The 16,981-nt window shown below is 40.8% G+C and overlaps 1 protein-coding gene across 6 annotated transcripts in view; it reads left to right on the top strand.

Moving 5' to 3' along the window:
- Positions 1-15,842, top strand: part of ttc7a (tetratricopeptide repeat domain 7A) — a 66,515-nt gene extending 50,673 nt beyond the window's left edge. For all 6 annotated transcript variants that reach the window (XM_036573821.1, XM_036573822.1, XM_036573818.1 and 3 more), the window contains one exon: positions 15,261-15,842. In XM_036573821.1, coding sequence (XP_036429714.1) covers positions 15,261-15,479 — 219 coding nt within the window. In that variant the 3' untranslated portion in view covers positions 15,480-15,842. The remainder of the gene's footprint in view (positions 1-15,260) is intronic.
- The last annotated feature ends 1,139 nt before the right edge of the window (positions 15,843-16,981 follow it).

The raw sequence follows: 16,981 nt of genomic DNA, 5'->3' as shown, positions 1-16,981 counted from the left end.
TATTAGTGATTATTGGTATTAAATTTGTGCTTTAATTTAATTTGAGCTCTTAATTTAAAGCATACTAAACATGTAAGATAAACTGTTAGAAAAACTCAAATTGCTACACAAGGGTCTCCTGCATTATATTAAAATGCAACTGAATTGTGTAAAATATCCCCAGTGCTCACTACATCCAAAGTTATGTCCAGTGAGACTAAACAAAAGGCAAATGGCATCATTTTATAGCTTACCATTTTTTTTACTCAGAAAATCCCTAATGTCCACTGGTTTCTTTCCTTAAGAGACATGTCCTTGTTTCATGTGCATTCTTCCCAGGATTATGTCTGCTGATAGTTGGCAAAGGCTGGGGTGTTCTTGAAACGTCAAACACCCAAGATTCATGGACTGCAATCATGTTGTTATATTAAATGTTAATTCCAAATTTGGACATTGTTGTGGTCAAATGCACTTGCAACTTGCAATATTTTTTACTCTCTAGAAATAAATTCAAATGGAAGCAGGGATGAGGTATCATAGTCAATTTATGTAAATATTAGAGGGACATGTTCCTTGTGCCCACACCCTATCAGATTTGCACAAAATAAAAAATCTCCTTATAAATTACAGAGATTAGGATATGCGATTTACACACTGGCATCACACTAAAACTTGCCCTTTTATTATAAATTAAACTTTTAATTTAGTTGTAATTTTCTTTGACACTAATTATCCACTGAGTTGTCTTAAAGCCCCAAGGGAACAAAATTTGTGTTTTTTCTCTAAGTGGAAAGTAGTTTATATTGCTGTTGAACATTATACACAGTATGTCCTTGGAATAACCCTACAAAGTCCACTAAATGGCCAGTGTATTTTGTCAAAATGATTCGATTACGATTCAGAGGGCTGCGATGCGATTATAAAACGATTATCGATGCATCTCGATGCATCTTTTTTTTCTATACAGCATTTCTATTTACTCACTGTGTGAGCTCAAGTTTCGAGTTCAAGTTTCAAGTTTATTTGTCATTTACATGTCAGGACATTTATGCATTGAAATGCACGTGGTGAGGCTCAGCTAATCACTCTACAGAAAGTAAATAAGTAGAAATAAAAATACAAGAAAAACCAACTGACGTATATTAAATATACACAAAATACACACAGAATATATACAGAATGTAGAGACAATATACATTTTAAAGTGACTAAGTGACTGTTATTGTTATTTAAAGTGACTTGGTACTTTTAAAGCAAAGTATTTGTAATGATCCATAATGAATTTACTTCCAATATCTCTTATTAATAAATCAAATGGAAGTGATGTGGCAAGTGAACTAGAAGGCTCTCATTCACTGCTCTTGTTTGGAGCACATGAGACGCTGCTGCCACTCATCTGCGATAAAATGCGCAGTTACGGTGACAACAGATCCAGTGTCAGTGGATGTCCACGCAGCACATTACAGCCGTCCTACCCGTTTTCTTTAGTGATTTTATAACTTGGGTTTTGGTCTCATTGTAGAGACGGGGGGGATCACTGTGTCAGTAAAGTATCTTCGAGACATACATAGCGCGAAAACCCTGTTTCACAATGACTGCAGGTCACATAGCAACGATGCATTATTCGCATTCATAAGCAAGTTTCCTGGTACGTTAAATCTGCAACGAGAGACTGTGAAGCACTAAACAGTTACTAAGATGAACTCGCTTCTCTTTCGAATTCTCCCGTTCCACCTTAAATGGTGTCGCATTTACATTCGGCGGCTCAGTCAGAATTTAAGGTGGAACGGGTAAATTCGAACAAGAAGCTGGAGAATAAGTAGCGACTTCAGCCTCGTAAAACAGTCGAACGCTGAGACATTTTACAATACGTTGCTCTACTTTTGAATAAAAGTTTTCTGGCGGAGATGGGAGGAAAGCGGCTAAAGCTTAAAGCAGAGCGAAGTAAATCTGCGCTCTCGTTTATATTGTTTAGTCTATACTAGGACATTATCACACACTGAGACATACTGGACATTAAATGTTGTGGCTCCCAAGCCGGTTTGATTTTTGTTGAAAGGACAAAATGGCTCTTCTTGTCATTTGTGTTGTGACTCCTGACCTAACCTGGCTTTAATGCAGAGGGAGCCGGTCGGATTTCTCACTCATTCAGTTGTGTTTCTGTTATGTGCCGCCACAGACTGTCCGGGCGCTGCACTTCCACACTTCCAAGTTCCGCCTTTTGCGTTCCGTCAACATTACGGTATAAATTAAATATTTAGAAAATCGATTTTTGACATTTGTTAATCGATTCAGAATCGTTCACGTCCGCATATGTATATATATATATATATATAAATTCATGTAATATTTGATTTATTAGGACTAAAATCACTGAGAAAAACTGGTAATACTTACATTACCCCACCTCCCCATCTGAGTAGGACTTAAGATGCTTAATACAGTGTTAACCTCTTGATAAAGCAATGCAAACAGCAAAGCAAACAAGATCCAGCAACTGCCCTCCTTACTAAGGAGTATGACACAATGGCAAGTTATGAAAGAACAGTCCTTTACGGTTCTCCTGAGACTGATACTTCAGTCAAATATGGACACGCCATTATATCGCTATACATGCTGCTTACCCTGCTAATGACGTATTTCACCACTGTCTTCAATACGTCACTGAAATATCATAGTATGAACCGAGAATTTAAGTGTAGTGAAGAAGAGATGATTCGCAGCTCCTCTTTCTGTAGGACACTACACTTGCAGTAGCATGAGGAGGCTGCTGTTGCAGCCCACAGGGATAGGTGAGCTAACATTAGCGCTGCCTCCACTCATTCTGACTCCATAATGTCAAGGCCTTCATTAGTCAGTGCTGGAGTACGCACAGCGAAAGCCGGGCCATTTTCTCCCTATATTCGGCCAATCAGAGCACATTTCCCTGCTATTTCTGGACAACAGACGTACTCTGTCAATTCCCAGAGGTGATAAAAACCTGAATCACAGCCAGCTGGCTCTGCTGTATGAGGTTCATAATATGTCTTCATTTTGAATCAACAGCGGTGTCGCGCTGATAACAGCATGTATGGCCTGTTCAGCTGGACAGTTTGAAGGAAACAGCATCACCTGGATCCACTTTAAACTGACAGCAGCTCTCCACGTTTAGAGTTTTGCAAAGTGTCATACTTCAGACATGACTCAACACATCTGTTTTGACAAAATATTACCAACTTTGCCTGAGCCAAAGAATGTTGCTAATAGCTGTAGTGCTAGTTGGAGGAGAATGCCTGAAGGCCATATATTTTGACTGCTAAACAAGATGATTTCATTGTTGTTAGTCAAGTATATTCAAAAACTGGGAGACCATTTTATTCTACTCTGTTCACATTCTTGGTAAAACTTTTCCAGATTTCTCTGCAGAACTGACAACAGCTGGCCTTGAGACTTGGATTCAGAAACTTGTGATAGGCCAATAGAATAGCCTTACAATTATTATGCATTTGATGGATACACTTCTCCAGAGCAACTTACAATTTAATTATGTTACAGAGGTTTGGAGTCTTGCCAAAGGACTTTTATTGGTATAGTATGGTTAGCTTACCCAGGCATTGAATTGAACCTCTATCTGTCACATAGAGGGCAGCGGAGGGCAGCAACCCACTATGCTATGCCACTATGATGTACAATGTAATCTGCTTTCCATTTACACACACACACACTCTCACACTGTAGTCCATCTGTTTTTCAGCATACTTTGTTAGCCCCCTTTTACCCTGTTCTTCAGCGGTCAGGACCCCCATGAACCCTCACAGAGCAGGTACTATTTGGGTGGTGGATTATTCTCAGCACTGCAGTGATACTGACGTGGTGGTGGTGTGTTAGTTTGTGTTGCGCTGGTCTGAGTGGATCAGACACAGCAGTGCTGCTGTAGTTTTTAAACACCTCAGTGTCACTGCCGGACTGAGAATAGACCACCAACCAAAAATATCCAGCCAACAGCGTCCTGTGGGCAGCATCCTGTGACCACTGATGAAGGACTAGACGATGACCAACACAAACTGTGCAGCAGCAGATGAGCTATCGTCTCTGACTTTACATCTACAAGGTGGACTGACAAGGTAGGAGTGTCTAATAGAGTGGACAGTGAGTGGACACAGTGTTTAAAAACTCCAGCAGCACTGCTGTGTCTGATCCACTCAGACCAGCGCAACACACACTATCACACCACCACCACGTCACTGTTACTGCAGTGCTGAGAATGATCCACCACCCAAATAGTACCTGTTCTGTGAGGGTCCATGGGGGTCCTGACCACTGAAGAACAGGGTAAAAGGGGGCCAACAAAGTATGCAGAGAAACAGATGGACTACGGTCTGTAATTGTAGAACTACAAAGTGCACGTATATAGTAAGTGGGGCAGATAAAATGGAGAAACAAGGAGGTGGTCATAATGTTACGCCTGATCAGTGTATAAATATATATATATATATATATATATATATATATATATATATATATATACTCAATGGTAATTAAATAAACAGCTCATGTAACAGTTTTGGTCATGCAATGTCATACCTACCAGTGATTACAAAATCCAGGGTCCGGAGCTGAAGACTATTATGACTATATGTCTTCATAGAAGAACTGTATGTATGTGTATGTGTGTGACTCATTGCTCTGGGCAGTTGTTTGGGGTGTTTTTGGGGATGAGTGTAGAGTCGGTTGAGTCAAACTCAGTGAAACTCTCTGCCCTTGTGTCATATGAGTTTAACTACATTAGATCAGCTGTGCTGCCTCACTGCATCTTAGTGTGACTCAGCACTGGCTCTGTGTCTGTGCCCTGCTGCTCACCGCACACTCCCATACACATACTCTCTCTCTCTCTCTCGCCCTCTCTCTCACTCTCACGCGGGATGGGGTTGGCTGTGAGCTGATTAGATAATGCAAATACATTATTTATAACACTTCACTCCTTCTCAGGCCTTTATGGGATTGCCTAGCAACCAGGGAATTGTATTTCACCACCAAGAGGTCTGCTAATGAGGGAGCGATAGAAAGAGATACATGGATTGAGAGGTGTGTGTGTGTTTTATATTCACATTTACTAGTGTGTGTGTGTGTGTGTGTGTGTGTGTCTATACATGTTCAAGTACAATAACGTGCCAATGTTTAGGTCAAGCCTTAAAATTATTTCAGGTTCCCACATCCTACATTTTTCCTTTATTTTTTCCTTTGAGGTCCATAGTAACTGTGCGGTTTTATGTACCAAAAACAGTCATAATTCATTTTCACATGACCATTTTCCAGCTTCTCTTTATCCCATAGAATTAAACATATTAGAGCCAGATTAGAGCACAAATAAGACAAATGTCATTAATCATGATTTCCTCAGCCCATGCCTTCAACATGGTTTCAGTATGAGGGAAGACTGATTGAAGGAGAGGGAGAACTCTGAGAACCTGGGCTGGAGTTCTGGGCAGCTTCTGCTGTAGCTAGGAGGTCAGACCCTCCTCATAGCTGTAGCAGGACTGATGCAAGACTGAGGAACAGGGAGCAGATGGGGTGGTGGTGGGGATTGTGAATTTATAGGGTGATAGATTGGAAGAAGGAGGGGTTTCAGCCATGTTCCTCCCCCACAAACTTCAGTTATAACATAACTACATTAAATACACATACTAATATGATTAATAACAATTTATTATTTTAATCATTTGGCAGCTCTACTTTATACAATTAATACAGTAAAACATAACAATATTGTCTTCTTTTAAAAAAATGATATCGTTTGAGATGTTAAAAAAAAACAAATTTGGTTCCTGACTACTTTTTAATTTAAAGGGACAGTTTGGCCAAAATGAAAAATGGATTTCCTTTGCAGGAAAATAAAGCTCTGCTGATTGTTCTACAGTTTTAACAATAAATGGACTTAAATGTTAGTGTTAATGTGTAACTGCTAATTCACCCTTTAACCCTTTAAGGTTTGCGTGCCGACTGCTGGTCACATAGCAACACAGACAACAATCTCGCCTAGCTAGCTAACAAAAAGGCAAAGAGAGATCTAAGATTGTACTTTTGAGGAAACGTTTCCTGCTGGAGATGCAAGAAAAGCAGCTATAGCTGAGATAAAGCTTAAAGCAGAGCAAAGTAAGTCTGCCTATAGTCGGCCTATAGCAACACATTAACATATACTGAGACATATTTACAGCCAAGATGGTAAAATGGACATAAAATTTTGTGGCTCCCAAGGTGGTTTGATTTTTCTTGAAAGAACAAAATGGCTCTTTTTAACATTTGGGTTGCTGACCCCTGCTCTAGCGCAACGTTTTCCAGTTTAAGAGAAAACCCCCTTCCTATGATGCATCTTTAACCAGGTATTGGATGGTACAGGTAACTACTACTGGGCTACCATGTTAAGAATTAGATATCTCACTGACACATATTTTACTATTCATGTTTAATTGTATTTGTTGTAGTCTTAGTTCTTTTGAAGCACATAAATGCTTAATGCATTAAGCTTAAACTATAATTGTCTCAAGTCAGTGTATGACCGTTTCACAGTACTGTAGGGGTGTGTGTGGTGGAATCGATATGGCTCTGCTCCTTCTGCTGTACTGTAACAACTGGTGACAGTGGCTCAGGAAAAGGCAGCTGATCCACACATGTCCGTGTCCAGCAGGATTAGCAGGTTCAGGCGCAGGTTTCCACTGGGCTGTGACCCATCGCAGCCCAAGAGAGCTGCGGGATCTCTCAGCCGCACCACCGCCATTCACCCTCGCTGTGCGCCAACGACCCGTTAAACACCAATACACAACAGTGCCCCAGAGCTTCCTGGTTGATGTCACCCTCTGTTCATGTTCTGTTGATGTTCTCTGGGTCAGTGTCGCCCCATCCAGCTTTTAGAAGACTCGGAGGTCACAGCACACACATTCTGTGTTCACAATGCCTCGTAGTCTTCTGTGCCATACATAGGACAATCAAAGCGTTATATAGTACATTATTATAGAGGACAGAAATGATACCTCAAGTGAACAATTTTGTACACCGTTAGTCATCACGCTGAGAAATCAATCAAAATGTCAGTCTGCTGTTACTAATTACTTAAAGCTGCAAGTAAGATTTTTGTGTTAAGAATGAAAGTAGTAGCTTTACTGAGTCAATAAAGAAAAAGAAAAATTCTAAATTCATCCTCACACTGAGTCCCTGCCCTGAGTCAGCCTGTAATGTTTATAACATTCAGTAAAGAAAGTCAGGGTTGTCGGCTTGGATTTGGTAGGATTTTGGTGGGACTCTATCATACGTCTTTTCTGATTGACGTCACAGTCTTAGGCACAAAAGAAGCTCCGTCTAGATGGGTTGGATACTTAGTGGGAGTGCAGCTCACAGTGCTGGTATGAATGACAGGGTAGTGGATAACACTGTCACTCATACAGCCAGTGATGCTACTGCTATACTAAATGGTATAATGTTATATTAACAGACTAGACTCCTGATGTTATATTGCTATGTCATTTAAAGAGGACACTTTCAAACGGCAGGCCAGTTGCTCATTATTTATATGTTACATATTTCCACTAGAGAGGGCCCTAACCTGACAGGGTGCTGCTATAATTTTATTCATCTGCCACTTACAGGCCCCGTTCATACCTGCTATTAAGAACTGCCTTGAGTTATCTGATCACAAGTGGTCATAAAGACATGTAGCTGTTTACACCTTGCATTCCCATAGGTTGGAAATACATCTTGAGTGACCACCTATGATCAGATTTCATGACTAGATGATTTGTTTGCAGATTTACCACATGAATCTCTTGCTGAATTTGCTGTTGGTCAGACATGCCCCACAAGTCCTTGTTTGTGTAAATGTACGGGCTGTTACGAATGTTTAGACTGCATGGATTGCTAAAGCAATTTGTAAACAAACAGGAAAGGAGATGAAGAAAAAAGTTATGCAGCTGCGTTGTCTGTGATGTGATTGTTGCCAGGTTAGTGAAAATAGTTGATGCTATCAAAAGTTGAAGCATTAAGCAGGAGAGGAAGATGTTATCCTATGGAAAACAATAGCTGTGTCTTGTCTCAAAAAATGTCAGTACATGAGCTAGTGCTCGCCCACGCAAGTTAAATTCTTTTCTGTTTTGTGGAAACATGTTGGCTTGTCAAGGTAACATGGAGAACAGAGAAATATCTTTCAGCTATCAAGTTTAGCCTAATCCAGGGATCTGCAACACAAATGTTAAGAAGAGCCATTTTGTCCTCTCAGTAAAAATCAAACCACCTTGGGAGCCATTTTATCATCTTGGCTGTGAATATGTCTCAGTATGTGCTAATGTGTTAGTATAGGCTAACAAATTTAATATAAATGAAAATGCAGACTTACTTAGCTCTGCTTTATGCTTTATCTCAGCTATAACAGCTCCAGCAGGAAACATTTCCAAAAGTGGAATAGTTTCTTGTAAAGTGTCTCAGTGTCAGTGTCAGCTTCTCATTCTCCAGCTTCTTGTTTGAATTTTCCTGTTCTACCTTAAATAGCACCTCAGCTTCGTGACTTTTTAGTGTTTGACAGTTTCTTGTTGCAGATTATTCGTATCAGGAAACCAGCTCAGTGTTTATAAACGCAAATAAGTCTATTTGTCTCCAAATTATCAATGTTCATCTTAAATCTTTCTCTTTGCCGCTTCGTTAGCTACTAGTTGGCGAGATTGTTGTCTGCGTTGCTGTGTGACCAGCAGTCTGCATGACAACCTTCTGGGCTAAAGGGTGAATTAGCAGTTATACATTAACTCCAGCGTTTAATACCATTTATCATTAAAACCGTTAAAACGATCAGCAGATTTTTATTTTACTGCAAAGGAGGATTATTTTATTTTTACCTAAAAATCTAATTCTGCTGCGATGCCGCAACAGAACAGTACTAGAGCCGCATTTTGCTGACCCCTGGCCTAATAGCACTCTCGCACTTCCGACTTCTCAATTGTGTCTGTCGCACATTAAGGCACTCGTATTTCATAGTAACGCAAAGTAAAATAATATACAGTAGTAAAACACTTCACCAACACTTTGCCAATTTATTAGGTATACCTACTTTGTACCTCTCTTTGGCCAGGCTTCTTATCTTGTCCAACTAAATGCTGACTTAAATACCTAAGCTAAATGGAGAGATGTTAACTATAAGACTGTAAAATAATTTTTTGTATGATGTTGACATTTATTTAGCCTCAGCTTTTAACATTTACTGTTCCACATGGGAAAAGTTAACCCTGCGTGAATCTTTTGTCTTTTCACAGCCCCGAGATGTTTATTTCGCATTCACGCTACAAATGTTGTCACATGACAAATATGCATCCCTGACCACCACTGAAGGCTGTTTGAGTGATGTGAAACACATTGTGTCTCTGAGTCACTTTAGACCTTGTTCACACTTGTATTTAGTGCTGTCCACTTCTGATCACTTCTGATAAGATGTCAGGTGTGAACCAGGCCACATTTGTACGAAGTCTGAAGAGATGTTGCCATAAATTGTTATGTGACTCACAGTCCTCGTAGGAGAAGCTGCATGTGAATCTTCCACATCTGCAAAGGTGAAAGTGTTTGTGCGCTACCTATTGTGGTGCGTTGTGAGATCGTAAGAGCAGACTGGATGTTCTCCACTGTGTTATCAGACACCACTGCCACTATGTCAGACTCCCAAAATAGGGCACTATATAGTGAACAGAGGCAGAGTTTCAGATATAACTATTGACTCTCTCCGTGCTCTGTTGTGTCAACAAGCCCTCAATATCTTGCCATCTGTTTTATAAGGGCAGAAAAAAATGTGTGTAGTAAGGGGAACTGCAGGCACCCACTTCACAAACCTGACTCCTTTTCTTTTGTGTCGAGTGACTTGCTTTTCATCCTCTCCTGTCTGCATCTCTTTTCTTTCCCTCTACCAGGAGTCACTTTCTTCTCCTGCTCTCAGCTTTTGAAGTGCCCGCATAATCAGCAGCCATCTGTTGCCGCTGAGAAATAGCAGAGCTCCCTGTGTCCCTGTGTGTATGTGTGTGTGTGTGTATTTTCACTTTCTCTGTCACTTCTGCCCCACCCACCTCATACCTCTAGTTTAGTTTGTGTCAGTGAACAGCATGTACTTGAGTGTGTGTGTGTGGTGTGCGCATGTGTTTTGATATGAGGGACTGTGTAAATGTAATTGCGGTCAGTGACTGTGGGACTAAAAGGAGCCAAGTCAACACACACACACACACACACACACACACACACACACAAATAAATACATATATTCCCTCATATTCAGACACTCATCCACTCTGTTTCTCTACTCAAAAGCCAATTTCATGCTCCATACCGACGACCTGGTTCTGCCGTCCCCCACTGAATAGGAACTGCAGCACAGCCTGCATTCACTACAGCAGAACTGAGGGGCCTAAAAATGTAAAGAACCAAAACAGGCATTTTATAAATAGCATGTAGGTCTCAAGCAATCAGATTCTGGTTCTGCTTGATGACAGAGTAAAACTGTATAGAATACACAACTTTAGAAAGTTGCATCACCTTCCCCAGCAGAGCAGCCCACCCAGGGTGATGTGGGGTTAAAGGGAAATTCTCAAACTTTCTGCATAATGAAATAGTTAAGATGTAAACAAAGTCATCCACAGTGGCTTGATTTGAAATGCTCCACTTTAAAGAAATTTACCAAGTCAGAACTGTTCACAGTGGTAGTGATGGGAACCAGACCTCTGAAGCATTTAATGCCTCTAAAAGCTTCATCACAGAAAGTTATTTAATGAAATAGTGATGAATATGTTGCCTGATGCCTCATACCTTTAAAAAACCCAGTTTTCTCCCCAATTTAGTGTTTGCCAATTCCACTCACTGGCTACATCTCCCCCAAACACACAGTGCTGCCAAGCTGGGAGGATGAAGGTTACATCCTACACGACACATGAAGCACCACTTTTCTAACACAACATCGTTGGACAGCTCAACATGCCTGGAGGAGAACGCTAACTGCCAGTTCTGTTACATTCGCTAACAGACACTAGCTTTGGCTAGTTTGATGCCAGTGAGTGATGGGGGAGAGGGAGGACCAACCTTCCCACCCAGAAAGAGCTCTCTGGGACAGTTATGTACTGTTGGACTCCACCCCACAGATGGCTGTAGCATAGCTGGGGATTGATCTTCCAGCACTTAGTCAGTTGCACCAGCTCTACCACTATTTTAGCATTATTGGCATTACAAATATAAAAAACAGATAATGCTTATAGATTCACTGATTGTTTCTGAAAATAAAATGGCTATTTTTGTACTGTAATCATCGCGACACCTGGTTCCTATCACCACCACTGTAAAGAAATCTGAGCTGGTACAGTTTTTCTACAATGAACCATTTCACATTAAACCACTCTGAATAAGTTGGTTTACATCTCAAAGACAGATTTATGCTGTTACCTGCCCAAAGGCACAATCAGAGATACCCCTCCAGTCCTGGGATTTGAACCCTCAACATTCTGGACTTTTTTGGGGGGGTTTTTGGGTGAGGTGACCAGCCTCATGCCCATCCTTCCTCCTTTCTCAGTGTGGGCTTGGGACCAGCTATGGCACATCTGAGACTCCAAGGAAGTGATTTTGCATCAAGGACAGATTGTTCAATACCAGTATTAAATCTGTTGTAAAAAGTTTCAGACCTTTTATCAACACCTGTCTAAGGAGGATCCTAAAGATCCAGTGGCCCAACAGAAAAGAGTCACAGCAGCCAGCAGCAGTGGAGGAAGAAACCGTAAGATGACACTGAGGATGGACTGACCACAGGCTCCACAAGCCCACGGTAAATGTTACCGGGCAAGACCTCAGAATTCCCAAGGCAAACTGAAAAGTCGAGCATGCAACACCTGGCACCAAGACCTGGAGGTGGAATTCAAAAGACTGGTCACCCCTTTGAACCAGCTGGAAAGGAGCGTCCAGGACAGGGATGGCTAGAGGACCCTTGTCAGTGGCCTAAAGGGCCAGAAGGCCTAAATGAAAATAAAATTGATAGGGGACACGCAACGTGGAAGTGTGTATTTATGTGTAGGTAATTAGTTAGCAAGTTAAAAATTAGCAGTAGTTCTGATTAAGGACACACCAAAATTTCAACCACTGACTTTTCATCCCAAAATGGTTAAAAGTGGTGCTTTTTGGCTGAAAGAGAAAAAAGGCTTAGAATTTTGGACAAATAAAAGCAAAAGATTAAATAGGTCTACAATGAACTGTCAAAATCTGACATTTAACAAATAATCTGAATGCTAATTTACATGAGAAATTGTGATTAATATGCTGTTTGTTTTCTTCGCTCTTCTGCTTATAGAAATCCATTCAAACAGCTTGAGCAGTAGCAGATAAACAGTGAAACTCAAACATGGTCTGCTGCAGCTTAGACTTGTGTTCAGCTTTGTTTAGGTTTTAGCTTACATGCCTTTTAACATTACCTGATTTAATGAAAATCTTCAATGGACATCACATAAATAATACTCAATATCTCAGTATCTTTTGGGAACTTAAGTTGCTATTGCAAGAGGACATGCATTCGCATTAGATTTTACTGGAGTTTGTGGCTTTTTCTTCTCTTTAAATGATAAACACTAAAGCAACCCCCGATGGAGAAACTTCAGACTGCTAGATGGGAGTTCCAAAGCATCCACATACATATTTAAAAACTGTATTTTCAGTCATTAGAGCAGAGGGGCCCTGCAAACCAGCTTTAGATGCCTATGGGAAACCATGAAGTATAATATTTTCATAATTCACACCTATTTTTCATATATTTTATATTTTCATAATTTCAAAACTTGCAATATTTAATATTATTAATTAAAATTAATTTAATAATATATGCTAGACCTCTAGTTCTCTCAGTTCCCTTTCCCAGCATGGTGAATATCACATCTGAAGAATCATTAGCTTTATTATGTTAGTTTAAAAGCCTAAATATAACAGTAAAAATAAATAAAATCTTTTGTTCTTTCAGTTTTCAGCCAAGTGTGTACTGAATTTCACTTTTGGTTGTGAATTTTCATTTTGGGGCATCACTATTAAAAATAATCTGCTCATAGAGTAGCAGTATAGCAGTACTTAGCAGTATAGTTGCCAGTATATGAGGGACAGAGAAAGAGGCCCCTAAACAGAATTATACCCACCATGAAGTAAATAAAAAGAGAGAAAAAAGGAAAAGAGAGAGAGATCTTGTGAATGTAGTCTGCATAATAAGACGCCTCTGCCTTGTTGAGAGTGAGTCCCCTTTGGGCTGGCTGAGTTGTGCCATGCTGTGATATTAAAGTCTCAAACGCTGTAGGAAGATGAGTATCAAAGAGGCATGTCACGCTGAGCTGACCACTGTTATCTCCACACACACGTGCATGCAAACGCACACTCTTGTGTATGATTTGAATACACACTTTTATTTATAGAAAGAACACATAAATCAACACTGCAACACCTGCTACATAACACTGGCAATGTCATATGCCGGTGTGAGGTGTCACAATATGGCTTATGTCCAGTAATAGTGCGATGATACCAGTACTGGTATTTGTTATGCTATTAGTGCTCGTATTTTTATGTTTGATGTCATTATGGCTGAGTATACTTAGCAAAAATTTGCATGTGATATAATCTATCATGACACCAAGCATATGACAATTACTGGTAATGATAACGTGATATAATTTTACTCTGGAAACAAAATTTGTTATGAAAACTCATGACAGCATGCTTCATCTGCCGTGACATGTTTACAGCATGGTTATGTCAATGTTAAGTGGCAGGTTGCAAGTAAAGTGTTACTATCAACCCAATCCCCCTTGCAGCTTTCATTGCAGTCATAAGAGGATGTGAAGAGAGTTCAACAAACAAAGAGCACACCTGCCCATTACTCCTTTTAAAAAATGAGTTGTAATGTTCCAGAAAATGACCCCTCTCTCTTTACCTAACTCTGTTTTAGTGTGTGTGCATGGTCAGAAACTAATAATGTGGGTATCCGGATGAAAACATCCTGATTTTGTACCAGAAAACAAGGATAACCTACAACTTCAGGACCAACAAATTGACTTTGTTTAAAAAAATAATTATTTTAGGTTATTGAGGTTAAGATTAGGGCCAGGTTTAGGGTTAGGCTTAAATGTTCTTATTGTACTTAGGTAGTTACATATACGTAATGCATATGGGGCATCTGTATGGCCGCACATCCTGACATTGTATAAAAACAAACCTGTGTGTGTGCCACCAAGTTCTAAGTTTTACACACACACACACAAATACATACATATATTCCCGCATACTCACTCATATCCACTCGCTTTCTTTACACAACTCAAAAGCCAATTTCATGCTCCATACAGGCGACCTGGTTCTGCCGTCCCCCACTGAACACAAACTGCAGCACAGCTGCCTTTACTACAGCAGAACTGAGGGGCCTAAACCTATAAAGAACCAAAACAGGCATTTTTCAAAAAGCAAGTAGATTTCAAGCAATCATATTCAGTTTCTGCTTGACGACACACAGGAAATTGTATAGAATAGACCTGAAAATGAAGTTAGTTAAGTTTCCAATAGTTAAGGTATATGAGGGACAGTGAGAGAGCCACCCAGACACTGAGTTGTTTAAAAATGAAAAAAAAATAAAACAAGCATTTTTCAAAATGTTGTTTGTCCTCTCAAATAGCTATGAATATCATTCAGATTCTGCTTATATTTGCATTGAATAGACCTACTAGTAGTTCGATTCCTGGCCAGGTGACCAGGGACCTTTCTGTGTGGAGTTTGCATGTTCTCCCTGTGTCTGTGTGGGTTTCCTCCCACAGTCCAAAGACATGCAGTCAGGCCAACTGGACACGCTAAATTTGTGAGTGTGTATGTGAATGTATGTCTGTGTGTCTGCCCTGTGATGGACTGGTGACCTGCCCATGGTGTTTCTGACCTTCTGTCCAATGACCGCTGGGATGGGCTCCAGCCCCTCCCCGTGACCCAGAAGGATAAGCGGTTTAGAAAGTGTGTGTGTAGACCTACTTGTAAAATCTGAAACGTTGTATAGCACACTACTATGGTGCGTATATCATTCACTGCTATCCTTGGGCTGGACCCCTAATGTTTTGTTCAGTTATCATTGCAAGTTAGCGTCTGCTAAATGCATAGCTGTGCTGTGATTGCCAAAACACGATGGACAGAAACACTGACAGACCTAAACATGAAAGAAAAAACAAGAATTTTTCAAAAAAGTATTCAACTCTCTCTCTCTCTCCCTCTCTCTCTCTCTCTCTCTCTCTCTGCAGGGTAAGCTGTTGGTACGTACGGGGCGGGTCGGACTGGGGGAGAAGGTTTTACGGGATGCTGTGCAGGCCCACAGCGTGTCCCACGAGGCGTGGAGCGGCCTGGGTGAGGCTCTGCAGAGCCGGGCCAGCACTCAGGCACCTGACTGCTTCCTCACCGCGCTGGAGCTGGAAGCCAGCTGCCCCATCAGACCCTTCACAGTCATCCCCAGAGAACTCTGAGAACACCCCGAGGGGCTCACACGCATTCATACACATGCACTGACACATATATTCAAACATGCGCGAACATGCACATTTTATGAATGACATACTTTGTCCCTGTTTTCTGTCCCCATTTTCTTGTACGTCTCGTACTGTCATATGTCTCCATTTTTTTGACATATAAAATTTATTCTGAAGACATCTTTTCAGAATTACTGATCATAGCTGCTATCTTTTTATATTATTAAGTTACTGTGCAGTTTGCAGATATGTATGCAAAAGTTTGGGTACTCCTGGTCAAATTACGTTTTGTTGATTTTCTACGTGAAAATATGTTCCTTTATAGAGAACACACTTCTGCACATTTTAATGCACAATTACTGCTTGCTGGATTTAACATATATGGGAAAAAATAAAACATTAAATGTGGCCTGTGAAAAAGTTATGGCAATAGCAGAATAGCAGAATGCAGTATGTAAGTTCCCTGTAAAGGATGTGTTAACTTACTTTCACTTTGAAATTTACCAAAATGTAATTTGACCAGGGGTGTTCAGACTTTTGCAACTCTAATTTAAATGCACATCCTCCAATAAATCTGCTACCCTCATGCTGACACACATATTTCACATATTTATGTGGCATACAATTGCACAAACAATCTCTTCGTGTTGGCGTGAACAACAACCACTCAGTGTAAAAATGACTGACGCATACCAAAGAGGATGCGTAACACTGTGCTGCGCTGCTCACGGACAAATACTGCAATCATTAACTTAAAATGCTGTATTATTTGTGTTTCAGAGTGTTTATTCAAACATCATTCCTCTCCATAAAGAGTGATTCCGAGAGCCTCTCTCATTGCGTGTGTCTAATTCGCTCTCATTCGTTCCACGCCAGTGTCCACAGCTCTGTAACGCGAGCGTCGCGGCTGTAGCTCAGCGAGATCTTATGTAATGTTTCCAGTGCTGCTGTGAAACTGGAAGCCCAGTTTTTCTTTCTCTGAGGCTGCTGTGGTTGCCTAGCAGCCTGGCCCGTGTTTGAGTTACTGGGGAGACTGGGAGGGAGCTTTAGAGTTTGGGCCTTCCAGCACGAGGGCCTACTCAAAACCGCTTGCTTGCCATGGGCTCTTTTCTGGCTGTGCTTTTTTTTTTCTGTTTGATGCAGAGGCTCGGGCTCTTAATAAGAGAGAGGGATGCGCAGCAGACGATGGAGTTTGGTTATGTAAGCGCTATTAAGTGGGTTCCTTAAAGCAGAATGGATTCTGTCCGCTCAACCCCAAGAGCATGATGTGGAAAGCAAAAAGAAATTCTGCCTTTTTTTATTGCCTGAAGAGCAGTAGGTTCATCACCTAGTGGGTGTTCTTTACTCACAACCAGAATTTTTTTCTCAGGCCTAGCCATTATGCATCTCTTCATGATGCTCACTTGACGCAAGCCTGTACTCGGTGTCGTTCAGGTGCACAAGCTGCCACTTCTCCTCCTCCTCCTCTCTCGTCACTCCGTTTTCCCTCACTACCCTTA

Source organism: Colossoma macropomum, unplaced genomic scaffold (genome assembly GCF_904425465.1).
Source record: "Colossoma macropomum unplaced genomic scaffold, Colossoma_macropomum, whole genome shotgun sequence".
Lineage (NCBI taxonomy): Eukaryota > Metazoa > Chordata > Actinopteri > Characiformes > Serrasalmidae > Colossoma > Colossoma macropomum.
This window is presented reverse-complemented; position numbering and strand designations above follow the sequence as displayed.